At 28.3% G+C, this 24,351-nt stretch overlaps 2 protein-coding genes across 2 annotated transcripts; one reads left to right on the forward strand and one right to left on the reverse strand.

Annotated features, from left to right (window-relative positions):
* Window positions 1–13,104: 13,104 nt before the first annotated feature.
* LOC112789752 (protein ULTRAPETALA 1) lies at window positions 13,105–16,636 on the forward strand. The gene is made up of 3 exons (XM_025831788.3): window positions 13,105–13,913; window positions 14,669–14,984; window positions 16,204–16,636. The coding sequence occupies exons 1-3, from the start codon at window positions 13,706–13,708 to the stop codon at window positions 16,376–16,378; spliced, it is 699 nt and encodes a 232-aa protein (XP_025687573.1). The 5' UTR covers window positions 13,105–13,705; the 3' UTR covers window positions 16,379–16,636.
* Window positions 16,637–17,613: 977 nt separating this feature from the next.
* LOC112789753 (uncharacterized) lies at window positions 17,614–20,605 on the reverse strand. Its single transcript, XM_025831789.3, has 3 exons — window positions 19,855–20,605; window positions 19,093–19,170; window positions 17,614–18,890 (listed from the first exon to the last, which is right to left on the reverse strand). Exons 1-3 carry the CDS (start codon window positions 20,377–20,379, stop codon window positions 17,826–17,828), a joined length of 1,668 nt encoding a protein of 555 aa, XP_025687574.1. The 5' UTR covers window positions 20,380–20,605; the 3' UTR covers window positions 17,614–17,825.
* Between the last annotated feature and the right edge of the window lie 3,746 nt (window positions 20,606–24,351).

Here is a 24,351-nt window from a genome sequence, read left to right on the forward strand (position 1 = left end):
TAATATTAAAAAAATAGCCACTTTTTTTTGGAGGGGAGGGAGGGATCTTAAACTATCACAATGAGCGAAGGAAGGAGAAACGGAGAATTAACTCATCATCATACTTGGAGAGCGTGCAGTGGAGCATGATTGCAGGAATGGTGGATAAGTTTAAAAAGATACAAGGAGCCAATGATGAGGAGTTGAGGACAATTTGAAGAGTGAACGGTAGAGCGATGATAGCGGAGAAGAACAATAAGCAACGACTAGGAGAAGTAAGCAGCGAACAGTGAGCGACCAACAAATGGATGAGTGAGTGACAAGCAGCTGATGTGTTTAGACAGTGAGGCGGTGACTGGTGTGGTGAGCACCGGCGACTCTAACTTTCCCTCTCTCAAATCTCACCTCTCGTTATGGTTGCGAACTTTCTGATTTGTGGTTTTGGAATTTGGATAATCAAGTTGGGTAATACCATTTTCGGTAGGCTGGCTCAAGATAAGAAATTGGGATTGGACTAAATTATTATTGAAAATGACAAAAAACAAAAGGGCTGTCCATTTAACCTGTGAACTACTCTGTTTAATCCCCTTTTTGTGGGCCAATCGAACTAAAGTCGTAAACGTTTTGTTTTCACGAACTTAGTGATTTATTTCAATTATAATTAAAATATGGAAAATATTAATTATATATCATAAATTCATAATTGCTAATCTCACGTGACTTAGCCATGAAACTTTATAAGTTTATAACAGGTCAAGGTTTATGACGTGAGGCTCAGGGACAACCAAATTCCAAACGAAGCGCTCTCAAGTTTCGATAGGAGTATAGGACCATTAAAATTGACCAAACTAGTCGTTTATCTATTTAAACAAATAAGATTTTATTTTTAAAATTAAATCTATTTAAATTTTAAATTAATTAAATTGAGTTTGATTAGTCTAAAAAATGACGAATTAAATGAGTTCATTTACAAGTTAAACGGATAATCTGTTTAATTTTTTTTTGTATTTCTAATTAAAAAATTAGCACTATTTTGTTAATATTCTATTGATTCGACTTGAAAATCTAATCTTTTAACTAAAAACACACTATTTATTTAAGATTTTTTGCCCACAAATGCATTTTTTATCAAAATGATTTTTCTAAAAAAAATTAAAAACAAATGAGCATGTTTATTTAATTTGTTTGGTTGGCTATAAATAGTCTACATTAAAAAATTTATGACCCACAAATAAAATAAATTTAAACAAATCAACCTATATAATCTGTAAACTTTGACAAATTGGACTTGAATGGATGAAATTCTCCAGTAACTCTCAACTTTACATATGTTTCATTTGATTTTTGATAACTTTAATAAGGTGTCGAATCAAATGTGTATCAAGATTTTAATTTAGAGAGTAAATACAACTTCTCTAAAAAAGAAGTCCAACCTAAAATTACTTAGCGTAAGTATTAAAATTGAGTATGTCAAAATATTTGTGATAAAATAGCAAAGCAACAAATTAAAAAAAGCGAAGTAACAACTTAAAAAAAATTGCTTGAAAAAAGCGAATCAAAATAAACATCGTAAAACAAAATAACAAAAAATAAATAAAATAAATAAGAACCGTAATTGAAATAACAAATAAATTAAAGTTTAAAATAAATAATGAAATAAATTAAAATATCTGAAAACGAATAAAAAGCAATAAAATTAAATTAAAATAATTAAAATAATAAAAATAAAATAAATAGAAAAAAATAGACTCTAAATACTCACATGTATTTTATAGATCTTTTTGATGTCACTATGTCACTCGGATTTTAGATTTTGTAGAGTTTATGTGATGTTATAGTAATATTCAAATTGAATTCTTTTTTTATTTTTGTCTCTCTTCTATCTATACTATAAGGATAGATTTGCATAGTATTTTTCTCTTCTCACGATCTAGCTTTTTCTTATTTCTCAGGTCATGACACTGCCTTGATCATAAAAAATGTTAACTCCCAAATTTAATGTCCAACGTCGAGTTAATACTCAATTTGGTTCCTGAACTTACATGCGAGTCTCAATTTAGTTCATGAAGTTTCAATTGTCTCTATTTAGTCCCAAAAGTTTATAAACGTGCCTCATATTAGTCTCTGAGACGATTTTTAGTATAAAAACGTTAATAGAGCACTGTTATAGACTAGTTAAAACTTGTAAAATGATGCAGTTTTGGTTTTGGCATTTAAGTAGCTCAAAAACAACATCGTATCACGTATCTTGTTAGATAAAATTTTAATAAACACCATTTACGATGTTATTTTTGGGTTATTTGAGTGCCAAAACTAAAACGACATCATTTTACAAAGTTTAGTGTGGCATCCGACTGTTCACGACAGTGTTCCGTTAACGTTTGTACGTTCAAAATTGTTTCAAAGACTAACATAAGTTATGTTCACAAAGTTTAGAGACTAAATAAAGGTAATTGAAACTTTAAGATTAAATTGAGACTTACATACAAATTCAGAGATCAAATTGAATATTATCTCATCCAACATCTTCTCTTATCTTGATCTTCAAACCTTATATTTTGTTTCTAAATAAAGTTATTATCTCATTTTAATTCTAAAAAATTATTATGATAAATCTAATTCTTGTACCAACATTTTTGTAGAACAACTTATATTATAAGGGGAGTGCTACCGTGATGAAAGGAAATTTTTTCCTTTCATGCTGAAGCAACGTGGAATATAAAATTGGTTGACATGTGGAGAGTTGTTCCCTCAGGAACAGCATTTCTGAGCAAAAGCAGAAAAAGCAGGCTTTCACATGTGAGAGTGATTAATGAGATAACTAATGTCTTATGTTAATTATTGTGATTAAATATTTGGGCTTTCTTTATGTCTAGCCCAATAAAATTTTTGTGAAACTGGGTCATTCATATTTTTTTAACAGAGAATCATCTAATTAAATAATTTAATAATAAGAATGGAATAGATAATTAAATTTTTTTATTGACTAACATAAAGAAAAAAAATAAATTTTCAAGAAAAAAAGAGGAAAACTTTCAGTTATAATTAAGGAATCTAGTTAATGACAAGAGTCATTAGATTAATGTAAAAGAATCTTTTCATCAATTCACTTCAATAAATTCTAAGAGTTCAACTTCTATACATCAGCAATATAATAAATAAAAAATATTGATAAGTTATCAGAATTTATTAATTTTAATTATTATTTTTAGTTATTAATTTAATTTTTTTAGTTTATTAATTGAATAATATATTTTTAATTTACTAATAATTAAAAATAATAAAAATTTGATAACTCTTTAATATTTTCATAATAAATTTTACATTATTATCGTCAACTAATAATAAAATAATTAACGGTAATATTAAAAAAATAAATGATAATTAATTTAAATTTATTTTATTTAATATTTATTTATTATTAAATACATTAAATAAAATTGAAAATAGCAATAAGTTTTAACAATTGACTAATATTTTTTTCACTAAATATTTATATTTATTTATTATCATGAGTTGACAAATTTGTGAATTTTCCATAATAAGGAGACACTGTAAAATAAAATTAGTGCGCATGCAACCATATTATTTATTGATAATTAAAAAAAGCAAACTAACCTCATTTTGGAAAATAATTATAAGAGAAAAGGATAAATCGCATTAACATTTTTTTTAACAGTCAAATTTAAGTATAAAAATTAATATATATACGATCGTGGAAAATTATTTTTTATTTTTGACCTTTTTTTTATTTTTAGGTTACTTTACTATTCTTCTTCTTTTTTTGTGATCTTGACTCCGTCGATTTTGGGATCATCCTACTCCTCTTCTTTCTTTGGTTCTGTCTCTCAATTTGGATCACACTACTCATTTTTATTTATATTCAAAATTTCAGTTTATTCTTCAATTTCAAGATCTCATTCTTGAATTCCAAAATCAACTTTGTCTTGTTAAATATTTCTTTTTTCTTTCTCAAAATTTTTTATTCTTTCATAAATCTTATTTAATTTTTGTTTTAATACTTTAGATTTCAAAATTTTTTCATTCAAGCTTCTTATTACTAATACATGTTAAGGTAAATTCATATTCTCATATCTATTCCCTAATTTATATTCTCATGATCTATTTACCTATCCATTTAGCCAAATCAAAAAATATAAATTAGTTCCACATAAAAATCCAATAATATTATTCACATAAAAAATATATTATTATATATATTTTTTAATTTTTTATTTAATTTTAAATTTTTACAACTTGTCTTTTTAATCTATATTTTTATTTACTTCAAATATTTATTACATATAATTTAGAGATAATACTAATATTGTGATTAATAATTAGAATCATAATTCAATTGTTTTAAAAAATATTAATTTTAAATTAATTTTATAACTATTAATATAAATTTTTGATACTAATATCTAATTATATTTTTATATATATAAAAAAATATATTATTTTTAAATAATAAATATGAAAATTAACTTTTTTTTATAAAATAGACTTAATATCTAATTAAATATAAAAATATATACATTAAATTTTTTAAATTTTAAATATTAAATATTAAAATTAATTATTAGTAAAAAATTAAACTTTTTTATATGAAAATAATGACTAAAAAAATTATTATTTAATTTCTTTTATATATAAAAATTTTGGTCTTTTTAGTCAATGAAATTTTTATTCTGTATAACTTTTTTATAAAAGTAATTTAATTCTATAAATTTTTTCTGTTATAATCTATAATATTAAAACAAAATTAATATAATTTTAAAAAATTTATATTTTTATAATATTATTACATGTAAAAATACTAATTATCACTACTAATAACCACTATAAAACAAGAGTAAAGCAATGTATCTTTTTACAAAGAAAATAAAACAATGTTCTCCACACGACTCTTCTCTCCTCTCTTTTCTTCTCCTCTATATATATCTATTGACTCTCACTATAGCTATCACCGTACCCTTTCATATCTCAATATCACAAACACACTCATATCCCACTTCACTCTTTCTATTTCTCTTTTCACCATCCTTCATCTCCTTCCTACACCATAAAATTAAAGTAATTAAAAATAAATAAAAATATTGAAGGATGGTGAAGTTTTCAAAGGAGCTAGAAGCGCAACTAATACCGGAATGGAAGGAAGCATTCGTCAACTACTGGCAGCTCAAGAAGCAAATTAAACGGATCAGGCTTTCAAGGCTCCCAACCAACCCACTGAAAGTTTTCCTCTTTTTTTCTTGAAAATTTATTTTTTTCTTTATGTTAGTCAATAAAAAAATTTAATTATCTATTCCATTCTTATTATTAAATTATTTAATTAGATGATTCTCTGTTAAAAAAATATGAATGACCCAGTTTCACAAAAATTTTATTGGGCTAGACATAAAGAAAGCCCAAATATTTAATCACAATAATTAACATAAAACATTAGTTATCTCATTAATCACTCTCACATGTGAAAGCCTGTTTTTTCTGCTTTTGCTCAGAAATGCTGTTCCTGAGGGAACAACTCTCCACATGTCAACCAATTTTATATTCCACGTTGCTTCAGCATGAAAGGAAAAAATTTCCTTTCATCACCGTAGCACTCCCCATATTATAATACTTCGATCTATTTTTTCGTAAAACAATCCCAATACTATAATATTTTAACTTACATATTATTAACTTACTTTTAAGTTAAACGATCATGATCGAACTATCTAGACGGTCGAATTTTTATGCTAACAATATGATATTTGATGCAAAAAGTGGTTAAGGGTGCACCCTCATGCACAGGCCTAAAGCTGTTTTGCTCACTTAAAAGTTAAAAATAGAAATAAAAGTCTGTCATCATAATAATCGGTACTTTGTCTTTGAAATATGCACAACGCATATAAACAGTTCAGGGGCCTTTCAAAAGTTGTAATGTCATTATCATCTATCAGCCCTGATTGGGTTGTGAATATATTGTTTTGATAATTATTTTGAAAAAAATATTAATAATTTATTTTTAAAAAGTACTTTAACAGGTTATCGAATCTTAACAATTATTATGTAGAGATTTATTAACAAGATTTTTTATTTATTATTGAATAGAATGCAAAACTGTATACATGATATTCTTCACATTTTCAGAGAAGGTATAATAGCTAATAAAAAATAACGATAAAGTATAATTTTTTATCTTTAATATTTAAAAAAATAAAAAATATCTATAACATTTAATTTGATCTAACTTTTTTTTTAATATTTAAAATAAATGTTAATTTTGGCTTAAATACCATAACCAGGATTTGGCATGCCACGGTAACAATAGACCTACTTTAACCGTTACCTTTCCCATATGGCCTATTTGTCATACCATGGGTAAAAATGGAGGACCTATTTTACCTTTTTCTTTCCTGAAATGGATATGTCACATGCCATGATAATTGATAAAAGATGAGAGAAGTATTTTTTCATATAAATAAAAAATCATTATTTTCAAAAAGAGTATTTTTTTAATATTTTTAATTTATATAAAAAAATCGACAAAAAAAAAAAACCAAATCAACACGCACGTACTGACATACATACATAACTGCATTTTAATTTGGCAAAAATTATTGATGCAGTAATATATTTTGATAAAAATCTGTATACAGTATTTTTATGTGAAATTTGTATACAGTATTTTTTTTAATTATTTGATAATTTTTAAATATTTATTTTACATAAAATAACAGTGAGCTTCTATGATACCGTCGATTTGGGATACCAACAAAATTTTCATGCGTGTTTAAGATTGACAGTATATATCCTATTTATGGGTATTTAATCTGGTCTAATTCATTCGAATAGGATTGTCTATTCGATTTACTGCGAATGGAGTAGAGTAGGGTGTGAGTTTGTCTGTGAATAAAATAGAGTACGGGTTTAAGGTATATCCTACCCTATCCTATCTGCATCTTTGATATATTATATAATATATATGTAAAAGTTATGTATATAGTGAAGAAAATGAGAGTTAAACTCGCAATCTTTTTCTTATAAAAATTTAAAATAATCACTAAATTAGTTGATGATTATATTATTGTAAGTTTGTATTAGATTTTTTAAAGATTTTATTGATTTTAATTTTAACTTAGTTTTTTATTTTTTATTTTATTAATAGGTATAAAATTTGAAATAGTTAAATTTTATATTTTTTTAAAAATTTTTTATTTTTCTATGAGTAAGGTCGGATAAGGTAAGATTTAGAACTTTAGAATCCGGAAAAAATTAAGATTAAAAGATTTTTCACCTGCAGATAAAATAAGATAAAATTTTAAAAAAAATTTAACTCGCAGATAGAATTAGGATAGAATCGAAACTCTTTCTTATCCTACCATTGCCAATCTTATGCGTGCTCTCTTCTTCATCTTGTGGGGCCCAATAGGCCTGCATGCCCGTGTAAATTTCGCAGCACAAGTTCCTTACAAAAGTCTCTTGACCAAAGAAAAAAAAAAGTTCCTTACAAAAGTCTCTGTTATCTCAAATACATTATCACTTTGTATGTTAGAAATTTTAGTGGGGTTTTTTCCCCTCTTGTAGCGTATTTCATCCACGATTTATGTTGAAATATAATAATTTAATTAAAATTATAATAATTTAATACTAAAAATCGTTATTTTTATCTATAATTTACTTATGTTTTTTAAATTAAAATTATAAGCCATAATTTATTCTCGCCAATTCACAGTTCATAATCATCATTTTAAATGACGATTTACATATAAAAAATCAGATTATGAATGTAATCAAATTTACTTCAAAATAATTTTGTATATTGTATATATGAAAAAAAAACCCATATAATATATGTGGATTGTGGGGGAGTGGAACTACTTTTGGGCATTATTACGGCGAGTATTATAAATGGATTTCTATCTCTTCCCTCAAAAGTCTGTGGATATTTACTTCAACTATTTTTCAAGTAGCCAATGTTTTCATTATTGTGTATCTAAAAGACATTGACTTCATTCAATGCATAATATAAACATAAATATTCCACAATTTCAAGGTAGTTTCTTAATCAAAACACTCACTAGCAGAATTTTTATTAGTGGACCAGATAGGCATGCGCTGTTTCTTGAAGCTTAGACCTATGGGAATCGTAGTTATTTTCAAGTGTAAAGTAATAATTAAATTCTTAATAATTTTGATTTTGAATTAATTAATTTTAAAAAATATTAATTCGATTATTTACAATAGTAAATAGTTGATATATATCTTTTTATTAATAAATAATATAAAATAAAACGAAATTGTGAATGTATTTTATTATTTATAATGGAGTGTATTCTATTACTATCACATTAATATAAAAATAATATAATTTGAACGGTAAAATATTAATTATTTTTTGAGTTTTTATATAATTTTAATCAAATTTTCGTTATTTACTATGAATTCTATTAAAATAGGTGAAATTTTATTCTAAAAATTATTATTTAAATAAGGTGAATTATAAAGTACAGATGTAAGTTTATAGATGTTTCCTTTAATAGGATGAAAGAAAAATTGATAAAGGTAGGATTCACATTTTGAATAATAATAAAATAATAAAAAATAACTATAAAAAAATTTATATTCTCTCTCTATACCACCCCAATCTGTATAGTAGAGTGCCCCTTTAAATAATAATTTTTTATAAATAAATACATCATAATAATTAACAGTATATTTAAATATTTCTACTAAATTTTGTATGATAAATTGATAAAAAAATATAACATATTTATTATTTACTATTATAAATGGTCAAATTGATTTTTTTTAAAGATTGATTAATTCAAAATTGAAATCTTGAAGGACTTTCCTTTACTCTATTTTCAATTTGTCTCCCAAAGATGTAGTCCACTGATGTGTGGTGGTTGACTGGTTGGAGCGCTTCCCTAATGATGATGCTAAAATAAGAAATTATGTTAATTATTAGTTGGAGGCCATATCTGATTGAAATTGTTTCTTGATAATTACATTTGATAACATGCCATATAATCTTTGAAAGGGGCACTGACACTTGCCTTAGGTAATTATTACTATTTACCATCTTATTAGATTATTAGTGCATTAATTAAAGGGAACACAAACTTTTAATTTGTTATTAAAATCTTAAATCTCTCTGCCACCATATGAATGATGTGGCAACTAAAATAAATTCAGTGCTTAAGAAAGTGGTATATATATAATAAATTCAGTGCTTAAGAAAGTGGTATATATATATATTATTTCTGACACTTTGCACAAACTATAAGCTCTGCATTTAAAGTTGGTTTGTATGCCAATGAGAATAATCATACGTAAATTTTTTCTTTATTTTTTAGGATAAACTATTAAAAATATACTCAAATTTTATTATTAATAAAAATATTTTTAAATAATTTAAAATTTTAAAAAATATCTAATATTAAATATGTATTTTTAAAAATATTTTAAAAGTTAAATTTTAATATAATTTTTTGTAAATATAATTAAAAAAATAAAATATTTTTAATCTTAAAATTTGATCATTTTTTGTTAAGTATATATTTTTTTATGTTTTTTTATCAATAACTAATAATACTTTTAAAAAATCACAAAAAATATATATTTAGTAAAAAATTATCAAATTATAAGAATAAAAATATCTTATTTTTTTAATTATACTTGTAAAAAATTATATCAAAATTTAATTTTTAAAATATTTTTTACAAAATATATATTTGATATTGAATATTTAGTATTACGTTTTTAAATTATTTAAAAATATTTTTATCAATAATAAAATTAAAGTATATTTTTGTTGACGACAAAATTATTGAAATACATATTTTTATAGTTTACCATTTATATTCATATTCGCGGTTATAAGTAAAGGGCATATTCCTTTGCTAAACTAGCAAGCGAATTTTTTCTTTCTTTAATGGAAGTAGAGAACTTTTTATTTAGTTACGTCTATGCCAAGTTGTTCTCATATATAGATGACTTCACACATCTTTGACAAATTATTATAATTAGATGTAATGTCATGAAACCATGTCCGTCACACGGGTTTGTACATTTCATATAAGCTTTTTTCTTTTATTCATTCATATCATAATACAAAATTATTTATTATAAAAATTTAAATTTATAAAAAATATATAAATAATTATATTTTTAACATATATATACATAGAACCGTGTGATTTGCATAACAAAAAATCTTTAATTAAACTAATTTTAAAATATTAGCTATTACAAATAAAAATGTTCGTTGTATCAGAAAACTAAATATTTTAAGTTTCTTAATATTTTGTAAAAAAAATTCTAAACTCAAACTCCAATTTTAAGAAAAATAAGTTCGTGATTAAAATTGAAATATCATTTAATTGTGTTATTTTTATCTGTGTTACATTATATTTATTTAACTATTATATATACAGCCCGTTTTTGTGTGTGTATATATATATATATATATATATATATATATAGAATTATAAACAATTTGCTCTTTTTATGAACACATAGATTAATTAACTGAAAGGGTAAAGACAAACAAAAGAGTAGAAAAATAATTCAAGTAGTGAGGATAATTTAAAATTTTTAACGCTTAATTTAAGATTTTTTAATGAGTTTTTCAAAATTTTATTTTAACAAAAAGAAAAAAGATAAAAATAAATCATATATAATATAATAATGAAGATTGTATGTTGTGACATTTAATTTTAACAAGAGAAAAAATTAGAAAGGGGGTTTAGAAAAAGAAGGAGAAATAATTTATATTGTCAATTTCTCGTGCTAGACAGTCTACATCAACTATTTAATTCGACAAGTTATTTTAGGAAAATTTTATGGTGGTATTAGTTTTGCTAATTAAAAATGGCATAAATTTAACAACAACAACAATAATAATAAAGTCTTATTCCACTAAGTGGGATCGGTTATATGAATCAAACGTCATTGTACTCTGTTATGTATAATGTTTACAGAGATACCGTTTAATTATATGTAGATCTCGTTTAACTACTTCATGGATGGTCTTTTTAGGTCTTCCTCTGTCTTTCGCCCTTTGTTCATCTTCCATCTCAAGTTTAACCTATAAATAAAATATTGACATATAATAAAAAAATTAAATCTAAAACTAAAATAATTTTCTCTTTCTTATAATTATTTTTATTAAAATAATTTTTAATTACATTTATAATTATTATTTTATTATTATTATTATTTTTAAAAAATAATTTTTTATAATTATTTTTACTAAAATAATTTTTTATAATTATTTTATTTTTTAATTATTTTTATCATTATTATTTTTAATAATTTCTAAAAATAACACAAAATTTATTTTTTAATTATTTTTATTATTATTTTTTATCAAAATAAATTTTTTATAATTATTTTTTTTGTAATTTTAGAAAACTAAAACCAAAATAATATTCTCTCTCTTATAAATTTTTATGATTATTTTTAAACTAACACAAAGAGAGAGAATATTATTTTGGGTTAGTTTTTCGAAATTATAAAAAAATAATAAAATAATTAAAAATAAAAATAATTATAAAAAATTATTTTAGTAAAAATAATAATAAAAATTATTTTTTAAAAATAAAAATAATAATAAAATAATAATTATAAATATAATTATAAAATTATTTTAGTGTTATTTTTTTGAAATTATTTTTTATAATTATTAAAATAATTATAAGAAATTATTTTAATAAAAATAATCATAAAAACTTATAAGAGAGAGAATTATTTTGATTTTAGATTTAATTTTTTTGTCATATGTCAATATTTTACTTGTTGGTCAAACTTATGTCACTCTTAGCCATCAAAACCAATGTCCCATAAAACTTCTCGTTATTCTAAAGTCATCCCATGTAAATATAATAAATTAATCATGAGATTTATTTTAGACCCTTGCATATTTTTGTTATGAAATAATATGTTCTAAATATATTAACATTTATCAAAATTTATACTAAATATAATGCTTAAAATTTATTGAATTATGTTCTTGTCTGGATGTTCTGAGGTATAAGTCGTCTCCAAGTGAGAGTCGCCAAGCTTTTCAGCTGGTATATGACACACGTCAGTGATAAGGAGAACGGCGGGGCAGAAACCTATAAAAGACACTTCGACGCTTAAATTAATAAGTATTTTAGTGAATTTAAATTTTTTTAAGAAATTGTACGTACCTCATAGATATTTTCAGACTGTTCTTTATAGTCTGGAGAATGAAAGTAGCCGAATAATAATGTTTACAAGAGGAGTTAATGGCCTATCCGATGTTATTGAATAAAAATCGGTTACTATATTTTGTTTAATCGTGTAACTGACATGTATTGATCATATCAAATTATATTAATGAAATTTTAAGAGAACAATAAAAAATTTAATGTGAGAAACTATACATTTTATGTAAAATTAGTTATATATATACTATTAGTATTTTTTTTATGTTGTTAAAAAGTTGGTTTGATTCTTACCTAATAAATTTATAAAAATGGGGTAGAAATGGGATTCATCAATTATTTCCTCTTGACCTTGTTAGGATTTTCAACGTAAATATATAATTATGTCATACATATATCACAATCACCACAGTGGTTTTGCTTGGATCAATATATAGGCATAGTAACAGTAAGTACTCAAAACAAAACAAAAAGGAACAATCATAATTGCTATTCATTTTTCTTATTTACCAGTTTATATGCTTACAGTGTTCGGAATATATAAGTCATCATTTTATATATCATGATAACGGGCATGAAAAGGAAAATAATAAATTCTATTTCCAAATAATAATAATAAGGTTGAAGTTTTAATATGAGTATGAGTTCTAACATTAATTTAGGCCAGAAAGCAGATAGTTGATGAACCGAATTGCAGGTTATGCAGATGAGAACAGAATCACTCTCTCATTCTAAAAACCATAACCCCACCTCCTTTTTCTTTTTCAAAATAGTCCACCTTATGAAAACCACATTCAATTCATTATTAGTTTATTACCATTTCTTTAATGCACAAGATCATGGGTAATGATATGAAGATACAAGAAGCCTAAAAGGCCAAAATCCCCCACCCCTCCGAAAACCTGATACACTATATGCACTACGCGCATCTCTCCAATTATCTAAAAAAATACGTACCATTCAAATTTAAAAAAATATGGTCTTCATCTCTCTCTCTCTCTCTCTCTCAATGTCATATGATGCAAGTAGCATCATAAAGCCACTGTTTTTCACAAACAAAACAAGGAAGGACACATCACACATCACAATTCACAAACGCAAACTAACATTTTTTGGTTCACTATACGCCATCCAGCTCACACTATATTCATTCAAAAATCAAAACACCCCATCACCATTCGCCAACTAACCTCTCTCTCTCTCTCTCTCTCTCAAAACTATATATTCAACGTTTTCTCGGCCAGATCTCTCTCGGAACAACGTGGTGTTTGGCCCTCTCTCTCTCTCTCTCTCTCTCTCTCTCTCTCTCTCTCTCTCTCTCTCTCTCTCTCTCTCTCTCTCTCTCTCTCTCTCTCTCTCTCTCTCTCTCTCTGGGTACCTTAAAAGCCCGTTATATATCCCTTTTCTTTCGCACACGCCACATTTGTTTTTTCATTTAACTTTCTATATCGAAAACCCCCCATCATATCGTTCGATTGTTTTTTTCCGATCGACCCACATCTGTTTGTGACGAAAAACAGAGTCTTTTGGGGGAGATAATAATAATAATGGCGAATGGAGAGAGTGGGGTAGTGGCAGCAATCTTCAGTGAGGATGAGCTGAGTGAGGTGAGTGGCGTGAAGCGAGTTGGTGACTATGTTGAAATCACGTGCGGTTGTACTAGCCACAGGTATGGTGATGCTGTTGGAAGGCTTAGGGTTTTCGTTAATGGCTACCTTGAAATCACTTGTGAATGCACCCCTGGTTGCCAAGAAGGTTCTCTCTCTCTCTAAATATTTGTTATGTTTATGAATGTGCATGTGTGTTGTGTGAGGGTTAGTCTTTTTTAGTTTTTTTATATACACACTTAAAGTGTATGTTGAATTGTCCCAGTGAAACTTGTTTGGGTTTTGATATAACCTATTATATTGTATTGAGCTAGTGGAACGAGAAATGTGAAAAATTCTTCATTAACACGTTTGAAGATAGGTTATTTCTAACTAAGGTTTGTACATATTTAATAACATAGCATAATAATATAGAAGCATAACCATGACGGTAGTTTGAGGTGTGATCTTTGTTATTCCAAGGTCATTAATTTAAGTGTGTTTGACAGAGTAGAATAGTGTAAGCTTTTAGCTGCTAATATATACAATGTAGTTCTTGGTTTGGAATGTATGATATGCTACTATGTACAATCTAATTTCATTCACTGTGTAGTTAGAACATGATTGACTATGTGCTCCGGTACAGAAGGAATTGAATAGTACCTCTCTTGTTTGCGACAATGCAGGATGGTATCATATAGCTTCAACCTAATACATGAAATAGTGACTTGATAATTGAATTTTAGTAGAGATTTTACATGTGATCATGATTGATCTTGAAAGCCATGAAATATTGAATTAGAAAATTTTCTTTATAACAGTGTTTTCCTTCATGTCCCTATTGTATAGTCTCAGTACATGAAGTTAGAATGAATACAAATAGCACATTTCATCATTTTAACTGTGTTTTTTTGTTGATGTTAGACAAGTTGAGTCCTTCTGCATTTGAGAAACACTCTGGAAGAGAAACAGCTCGAAAGTGGAAGAACAACATATGGGTAATAGTGAAGGGTGAGAAGGTTCCATTGTTCAAAACAGTGCTACTCAAATACTACAACCAAGTTTCAAAAGCTGCTGCTCTTAAATCCCAAAGTGGAAGGTCACACCGTGATGAGTTTGTTAGGTGCACAGTGTGCAACAAAGAGCGCAGGTTCCGTCTGAGGAGTAAAGAGGAATGCCGAGTTCACCATGATGCTTTGGCAGATGCTAATTGGAAATGTTCTGATCTCCAATATGACAAGTATGCATGTCTTGTTTCTTATCTTTCTCTTGCATTTCAATAGTGCATGCTTTTATTGCTGATATCAATAATAAATGTATGTACATAGCTTGTGTTGATTTAGTGTTGATATATATTTAGTAATTAGAGTAAGTAATTAATGTCCTTGTTTTTATTTTGTTTAAGCCTAATTGTGTCTTCCATTTTATACATGATAAATTCATCATTGGATGGGGGTGTTAGTCCAAATTTATTGGTGTATCCATTAGCTTTGACCTCTTTATATTTTTTTTTTTTGTTTTAATCATGGTTAGTTGACTTGAGAGTGAATCTGATCAATTTCCTTTAACTAATAAGAAACATTTTCGTGCAAATAGAGAAATGGTTTTTTCACCCTCAATCTTCTTTTCATGAATTAAGATTTAGTTGATTAAAGTCATATAATAATAAAATAAATCAGCTTAGTATAGAAGAAAATATAAGTTCATGTTTTTGAACTTATCTGAATATGAACAAATTAATCCTTTCTAATTATCCAAGGGTTATACACTAATAACATACTGTTCCTTCATATTGGATTTGATGCAGATACTTTTTTAAATACTAGTAGTCAAATCACAATACTGTTTTCTGAGTAACTAATTTACATTGATATGGACATTTTGTATAGTGTCAGAATATATATTATGTATATGGTGTAACGTTACTTTAAGTAATGCAAAATATAATAAATAAGTGTTAAGTCCATTATTTGATCTCATTATAATGAAAATTTGACATAGTATGTAGTAATATTTTATTGATCTCTATGTATGCTAGTACTTAACAGCTATTAGTGATAGCCATTAACATCATTTACTGTGTCTGGGAGATGCTATCATGCATTTATGAAATTATTCTGAAGAACATTTACTAACATCTTCTAATGAAAACAAAGATCAAACTGATGGGGATTTTCCAATTAAGTGTACATTGCATTGCATATATAAATGATTGATTTAAAATCTGAAAATAAGAGAATCTTTTCTATGGTATTAAGATATAGAAAACAGTATCAGTAGTTCAGTACCAATGAAAATTACAACTTACAAGTACTGGCTTGTTTTCACACAGTGTTTGGCTGTTAAGTTGTATGGAATATCTTAAAGTTCAAGTTTTTTGGGCACATTCCTTACTACACTAATGGTGCTGTTATATATTATACTTGATGGAGAATTTGATTAATAGTAGCTTCTTTCAGAATTACATGTGATGATGAAGAAGAACGAGGGAGCCGCAGAGTATACAGGGGATGCACTCGCTCTCCGACATGCAAAGGTTGCACCTCCTGTGTCTGCTTCGGCTGCAGTATCTGCCGCTTTTCAGATTGCAGCTGCCAGACTTGTACTGACTTCACAAGCAATGTCAAAGTTTGATATTCATCCATCTTCTTCATATAGGCTTGTTTATGCCTATATCAATATTTTTAATTTTCTAATTGGACTCAACTTCCAGTCTGAGTTCATCAATCATTGTTCTCATTGACTGGATCATAAAATTACAATGTTAGTGATTCTGATTCTGTTCTCTCTCATAATGTTTTACCTAATATAGTCATACATTGATTCTTAGTAGTGAATAAATTTGTTCTAGACCTCCATATTTATCAATAGAAAAATCAACAGATCAAGAAAGTAGTGGTGTTAATTGTGATATACAAGTGATGGTGACATAGTGCGACCAGCATCGTTGTTTTGGGAATTATTGGGTAGTAGTGTGAAGATTTTGTACCCCAATAATGTCCAAGTTGTTGTTTGTGTATTAATGATTGGAGGAGTTACCATAGACAATAACAATGAGTGGAGTGGAGTGGAGGAGTTACCATAAACAAGTCATTGTTAAGGGGAGCGCTTCACCACATGCTTATATAGGCACTACCTTTAGATGCTCAGAGAGGACTCACTTTCTCCTTTCTTTACCTTGGACTAATATCAAATGAAGTGTAACAGTGTAAAACATTTTTTATATCTAAAAATACAAGTCACTTCAATGTTGATATGTCTAAAATTGTTGTCTTGGTTTTGTTTTGCCTCATCTTTTTATTAGTTTTTTTTTTTAAATCCTTATTGTCTGTAAACTGATCGTGAGTAATTATATTTATAAAATAAGATTAAATTACTTACAAGGACAAAAAATAGAAGTTTGGATACTATTATCTATTAAATCTATTTACACCTTTCAAAGTAGTTATAAATTATAATAACCAAAATTTAGTTCTGGTAATAAAAACAAAAATTGACAGAATTAATATTTAAATTTGTCTATGAAAAATTACCTAATTTCTAAAAAATTTGATCAATCAAAGTAATTCATGAAAGATACAACTATAAGTTAAATTAGTCTTTTCATCATTTAGAGGGAAACAACATGATGACAAAAATGAATTTTGAGTATTAACCGGAAATAAATTCTCTCAATTTTTTTTTAACAATTGAGAGATTTAAATGTAATTTCTCACTATTAATTTTGTAAGTGGGATCAAAATAAATATAAGAGAGAAAACAATAAAAGGTTAGAGATTACATTTTATACGCTCAATTTTTTTTAACAATTAAGAGGATCCATTTCCGTATTAACCCAAAAGTGATAGGATGACTTGTTTTGACAAAACTTTCGCAAACAAAAATCCATTCCGAATCTATTCAAGGCAAACACTTCCAAAACTACTAATTATACATGTAACTAAAGTTTTAGACCTCTTCTATTTCAAGAGCTCATTGAATTCATTCTTTTCTTTAAAAAAAAAATAAAAGGATAGGTTTTCATCAAATTTACAAGCCCCAACTTATTGGAATGTGCTACGAGCACACAACACAATAACCTTCACTTGGCTGGTCTCCATCCTTTCCTACCACCCCTACCACCACCATGAAATGTTTTCCCTCCATTATTACTAGCAGATGCACCCGGATGAAATTGAGGAGGACCACCTCGATTAGGACTAGATTGTGCCGACAATTCATTGTGTGGAAAACCCTGTTGCACCATAGGTGGTTGCTGAATCTGCGGGAAGGGTGGGGAGTTCAACCCAAATGCCATTTGGTTTTGAGCCATAAGCCCCTGCGCATATATGGCGGCTTGTGCAAGTATATTTTGCTGGACCACCCCAGGCAACATTGCTCCCTGAGGCAACTGCTGTTGAAATGGAACTCCGGGCATTGCCATTGGCAACTGATGAGGAAATTGAGTGTTTTGCGGGCACCAAGGCATGCCATTCGTTGGAAATATGTTAGGAATAACAGTAGGCAATGGCTGCTGCGGAAGTGTTGCCCCATTTGTCCAAACTCCATTGGGTGGGATGTTAGGACCTGCGTTTGAGTTTGGAATCGGAAATGGTGGAAATGCAGAAGTTCCGGCAAAAGGGCCTTGTCCTTGGCCTGGAAAAGGTAAACAATTTCTGCGATCATGAGGTGGTGCGGCAGGTGGAGCAGATGCTTTGGGGATGGAAGTTACCGCATGCTTTTGTGGTGAAACCTTCTTTTTATTATGTTTACTCTTACTAGGATTTTGATCATTTGGACCTCTCTTGGCCATTCTTTGCATTCTCCTGTATTCCGCTTCCTTCTCATCATCTGAAAACTCTAATTCATCGGACAACTCTTCGTCGTTTGCACCAGATGCATCATAACCTTTCTTGTAAAGATCCTTGTTATTAAGCACATAATTGGCGAATTCAGGGACGAATGAGATTGAGGTTCCCCCTTGGACCTCAGTTGGTACTTCATTTTCGGAATTGTACCTCACAACATAATATGGGTTTTTGACTGGTCCAAAGATTTCATCAATTAATCCTAGTGGTTTTCTACTTTCAGTTATCCAGAGGATAGAACCTTCGCTAAGAGGATCATGCTTCTCAACTCCTTCCACAATGACCTTAGCACCGAGTTTCTGTAAAATGAGAAACTTGAGAGATTATTCCGACAATAAACTATACCCTACTAATCTATTTCCACTGGTCATACGCTAAAACAAACACCTAATTCAAACAGAGGGTCACCGAGCAACTAAAGAAATTAACGAAATCAACAAAGTGTGTAATAGATTGCTCATTTCATTTCTTTTAATAGTACCAAGGTTCTTGTGAGCTTACCGACATAACAACTCCCACTGGCCGCATCTGATGACTTGGTTCTAAGGTCACATTAATCGGGGGTACTGGAGGGAGATCCTGCAAAAGTTTACACCAATCAAAAGAAATCCCAAAAGCAAAACAAACTTGCAGAATTGCACAAAGCTAGACCTAAAGTTACTCAAACTGGATGCATGTATCATGCTCAATACAAAGCATTCTTCATCATTAATTCAACATTGCATCAACTGTCAAGGGATTTTCAAATTTTCTTTTGTATTACATTCTAATTTCCATTGCTTCCAACTTAATAGAAACTTTCAAAACAATATCCGAAACAAAATATTCCCCCTGAACAAACCAAACAAAAACAAAGATCTTTGAACTGAAATCAAAACAATCCAATCCTGAGTTCCCCACTACAACATTTATGTCATGTGAAAATCCCACACAAGAAAAGACATAATACATGCTACAGAGCCTGTATCAGAAGAGCTCAAAGTCGAAAGAGTAACCAGTGCTAATATCAAACTGATTAAACATGACAAGAACATAACAAAAAATTTCTCAGCAAATTTAAACTCATCAGTGTATATGCATAAAGTTCCTATGCGACCAGCATCACATTTACAAACATCTTTAGTTACTAAATAGCTAATAGTTTAATTTACCTTCTCTGTTAAAAGCAGCAATAAAAGATTATATTTTTTTTTCCAATGAAGCAGCATTAAAACAAATAAAATCCAAAATCTAAATAGCAAATATAATCAATAAGAGTCATACCTCAAGTTCATTCTTTGATTTAATGGGTTCTCCTCCTCCAACATCAGCTTCATCATCATCACCGTCACCACCATCATCTTCCATGATCCAACTAACCATCTTTTCTCCATCATCATCATCATCGGAACCATCAATCTCACCTTCTTCAACTTCTACGTCAGCATCAGCATCTTCCCCATTCTCTTCCTCCTCCTCATCATCATCATCACTGTCACTATCCCCGCTACCGCTTTCCTCAGAACTTGAAGAAGAAGACTCCGACGATGATGACGTGGAACTCTCAGACTCTTCATCACTTTCACTCTCGGCTTCAATTTCAGCTTTAACTTCTGCTTCAGAGGCACCCAATAAGCTGATTTTCTCTACGGCTTCCTCAATGGCGCACCCCAAAGTCTCAACCTTTTCACAGTTCGACTTTATGGGTCCATTGGAATTCGGATCGAGACCCGACCCGTTTGTATCGGCGAGTGGAACACCATCGGTGTTGTTGGTCGTGGTGGTGGCGGCGCTGTGTTGGGAATCCATAACAGAAATAGTTATGTGCTACTGTTAGGTTAGAAAGCAACAAAACTATATTGAATGGAGGAATGAAGAATGAAGAGCGGGAAAGGCTTCAACGTTGAAAGTGAAGAGTGTAGTCCCTGGTGCGGTTTGTATTTGCGTTCTGATTTGGATGCTTAAACCCTAGCGCTCGAGGTTTTTGATAAAAGCAGTTAAAACGAAGGAACATCAATTATGTTTACCCTACGTCGTCGTTTTGTTTATGCTCCCTTTTTATTTTGAGTAATTCTCCACGTACCATACAAGTCATACAAGTCATTTATAAATACGTCGTTTTACGTTTTTTTTGTGTTTCTTTTTCTTCTTCTTCTTTCTCCGTGCTTCCTCTTCCTCTTTTTCTTCTTCTTCTTTCTCTGTGTCTCTTTTTCTTCTTTTCCTCCCTCTTTTTTTATTGAAATTTCTTCTCCTCTTTTCGTTTTCTCTTTCTCCTTCATCAAAATCACCAGAAAAAACGAAAAAACATTATTCAAGGTACGTTTCTTGCCTTCTCTTTCTCTTTCTTCTTCTTCTTGCTACACGTTCTTCTTCCTCTTCCTGTTCTTCTTCTTCATTTACGTGCTTTTCTCTTTGTTTTCTTTCTTCGTTATTCTCGGTTTCCATTGTTTTTTGACATCAAATCGTTTTTGAAGAAGAAGCAGCAGCAGAAGATGAGGAGGAAAAAGAGAAAGAGTTTTGAATTATGCATAAGGTGTACTTCAACAAATTTTGGGTGTATTTCTTAAATTCTTTGGGTGTATTTTTGTAATCCTTTGGGTGTATTGATTTCAAGAAGAAATATACTGTCTCTCCCTATATTAGGTGTATTTCTTAAATCCTTTGGGTGTATTTCTATAATCTTTTGGGTGTATTTCTGTCGTTTGGTTTATTTCTGTAACTATTTGGGTGTATTTCTGTAATCCTTTGGATGTATTTCTATAATCGTTTGGGTGTATTTTTGTAATCGTTCGGGTGTATTTCTGAAGTTCCATCATCTTCAAAACAATTTCAAAACTTGATTTCAAAAACCATGAAAATCGAAAAAAAAGAAGGAGATCGAAGGCAAAGAGAGAACGTTTTTTCATACAAATCATACAAGTCATTTATATTCACGCTTCTTCTTCTTCTGTAACGCACGTGTTAGGCCCAACTTGTAAGACTTGTAAACAAAAATGACTTGTATGTGTAGCACTTCTCTTTTATTTTTGCTCCCTCTAAGAGAGGTAATTACTATTGTGCCTAAAAGGTGATGCCAAAGCTGGCAACATATATATTACTGGCAGCAGGTATCCAATTCGCTAAAAATAAAATAGGATGCAGTGCGAATTTGTTTACAGGTACGATTGGATGCGGGTTCAGCCAATATTCTACTCGAATCCTTAACATATTATATATTATATAATATATATATATATATATTTAAAAATGACATGTATAATAAAAAAAGTGAGTATTAAATTCACAAATCCTTTTTTTGTAAAAACTTAAACTAATCTACTAAATTAATTATTTAAATTACTAATTTAGTATATTTGTTATTTAAAAATAAGAAAAAAAATTTATTTGTATCCATAAAAGATGAAAATACTGACATATGTAGCCACACTAGATCGAAACTAAATTTGTATCCACACAAGATACCTTCCGTGTGACAAGACAGGGTACTTTTGTCACACGGAAGATATCTTGTATGAATACAAGTTTAGTTTCGATTTAGTGTGGGTACATATGTCAGTATTTTTATCTTCTATAGGTACAAATAGTCATTTATTCTTAAAAATAATATTGTAAAAACTTAGAATTAGAAAAAGAGTGACAAGATATTTATTTTTGTTTGTTATTTTAATATTATTAAGAACTTAATAATCATACTATTTATAATTTTATATTAAATTTTTTAAAATTTATTATTTTTAATTTTAATTTGAGCTTAATTTTTTATTTTTTATTTTATTAATATATACGAAATGTGAAATGATTGAATTTTATATTATTTTAGAAAAATTTAATTTTTTTGCGGGTAAGATCGAATAAGATAGAGTTAAGAACTTTAAGGTGCGAGTAGGGTTATGATTGAGAGATTCTCAGCTCGAGAGTATGGTAGAGTTGAAAAATTTTCAACTCGCAGGTAGAATTAGAGTAGAGTCCAAACCCTATCATACCCTACCAATTGTCTGCTCTAATGATGCTTAATTTACCCAAAAAATTAAAAATTAATATTTAATTTAAAAAGTATAAAAGTAAATAATTTTAAAAATTTAAAATTTACTACAAAAAAAATAAGTTATGCAAAATTTAGATACCAACTCATAGGCACTATAGAATTAGACTTTAAACAAACACCTAGATAAACTAATGGATAAGCTCTTTTTAAAACAGTGATGCTATACAGCCATGTAATTTTGTATCTAAGTTCATTAAAGTTGGCCCAACACAAAAAATACAAAATACCATTAAATGAAACGTGAAAGACATGCGCCCAACACACACGAAACTACTCTTGCCCAACGCTTCTTCTCTTCTTCTCTCCTTCTCCCGCGCTTCTTCTTCTTATTCTTCTTATTCTTCTTCTTCTCACGCTCGTTTACGCATGGAGCGTCTTCTTCTTCGCCTTTTTCTTCGCATTCCTCCTCCTCTTCATTCTCCTTCTTCTTTTTCGTGTTCTTTCTTCTTCACGTATTTTCTCCTTATCATAATTCTTTTGTTGTTGTTGTTGCTGTATTTTTTTTTTGTCTTTTCCTCTTTCTCTCTCTGGTGAAGAAGCAGTAGAATGTGAGGAGGAAGAGTTTTGAATTGTGCAGAACAGAAATGAACCAAACATGTTATTATGGTGAAACAATTGTATAGTACTAAATGAATGAAACATTATCCATTATATAAATTCAAATTTGAACATCTTTATTTCTGCATAATGAACTGAATACGTACTCATGATGAAACAATTGTATAATACTGAGTGAACGAAACATAGTCCATTATATAAAATCAAATTCAAACAGCTTTCTGTATAATGAACTGAACAGTACTCATGATAAAATAATTGTATAGTACTGAGTGAACAAAACATAATCTATTATATAAAATCAAATTCGAACAGCTTTTTATATAATGAACCAAACATGTACTCATGGTGAAACAATTGTATAGTATTGAGTGAACAAAACATAATCCATTATATAAAATCAAATTCAAACAGCTTTCTATATAATGAACCGAACACAGTACTCATGGTGAAACAATTGTATAGTACTAAGTGAACGAAATATAATCCATTATATAAAATCAAATTCAAATAGATTATCAATTCAATTCAATTCAATTCAAATTAGCAATTGCATTCCATTCAATTCGATTCAAAATTGAATAATCCAAACTTCGTCAGTGTGATTTGTTTTAGAAGAATAATCCAAATTGCTCTTATTCAACTGATTTGAAGTTGAGTCATTCATTATTTCAATTCAGAAGTGCAGATCGAAGAAGAATAGGAAGAAGATAAATGCAATGTAACCAGATTGAAAGAAGAAAACGACAAGATGAACGTGGCCAGAGGAGAACGACGAAGGCAATGCAGATCAATAAGGGAGAACGCGAGCATATTTACGTTGAGCAAAGCTTTAGGTTGTAGCACATTATATGTAGCGCGTGTATGACAAACGAGTGAGGGGGGATAGAAGTGTGTCTGACCAATATTGCTTGGATAACTTGGATGTATTTTTTATATAGATGTAGAGCATTATTATTTTTTAAAATGATGTGATTATAAAGTAATAAAGTATTTGTTTGGATGTCATTAAATTATTAGTTTTTTAATATATTTGACAAAATTTTAATAATAAAAATAAAAATACTAAAAAATAAAAAATAAAAACTATAATCTATATTTTTAAAATATATTTTTTATTTAAAAAATATTTTTAATATCATAAATAAATAAAAAGTACTCTTATACTTACTAAATAA

The sequence above is a fragment of the Arachis hypogaea genome, chromosome 3, assembly GCF_003086295.3.
Source record: "Arachis hypogaea cultivar Tifrunner chromosome 3, arahy.Tifrunner.gnm2.J5K5, whole genome shotgun sequence".
Classification (NCBI taxonomy): domain Eukaryota; kingdom Viridiplantae; phylum Streptophyta; class Magnoliopsida; order Fabales; family Fabaceae; genus Arachis; species Arachis hypogaea.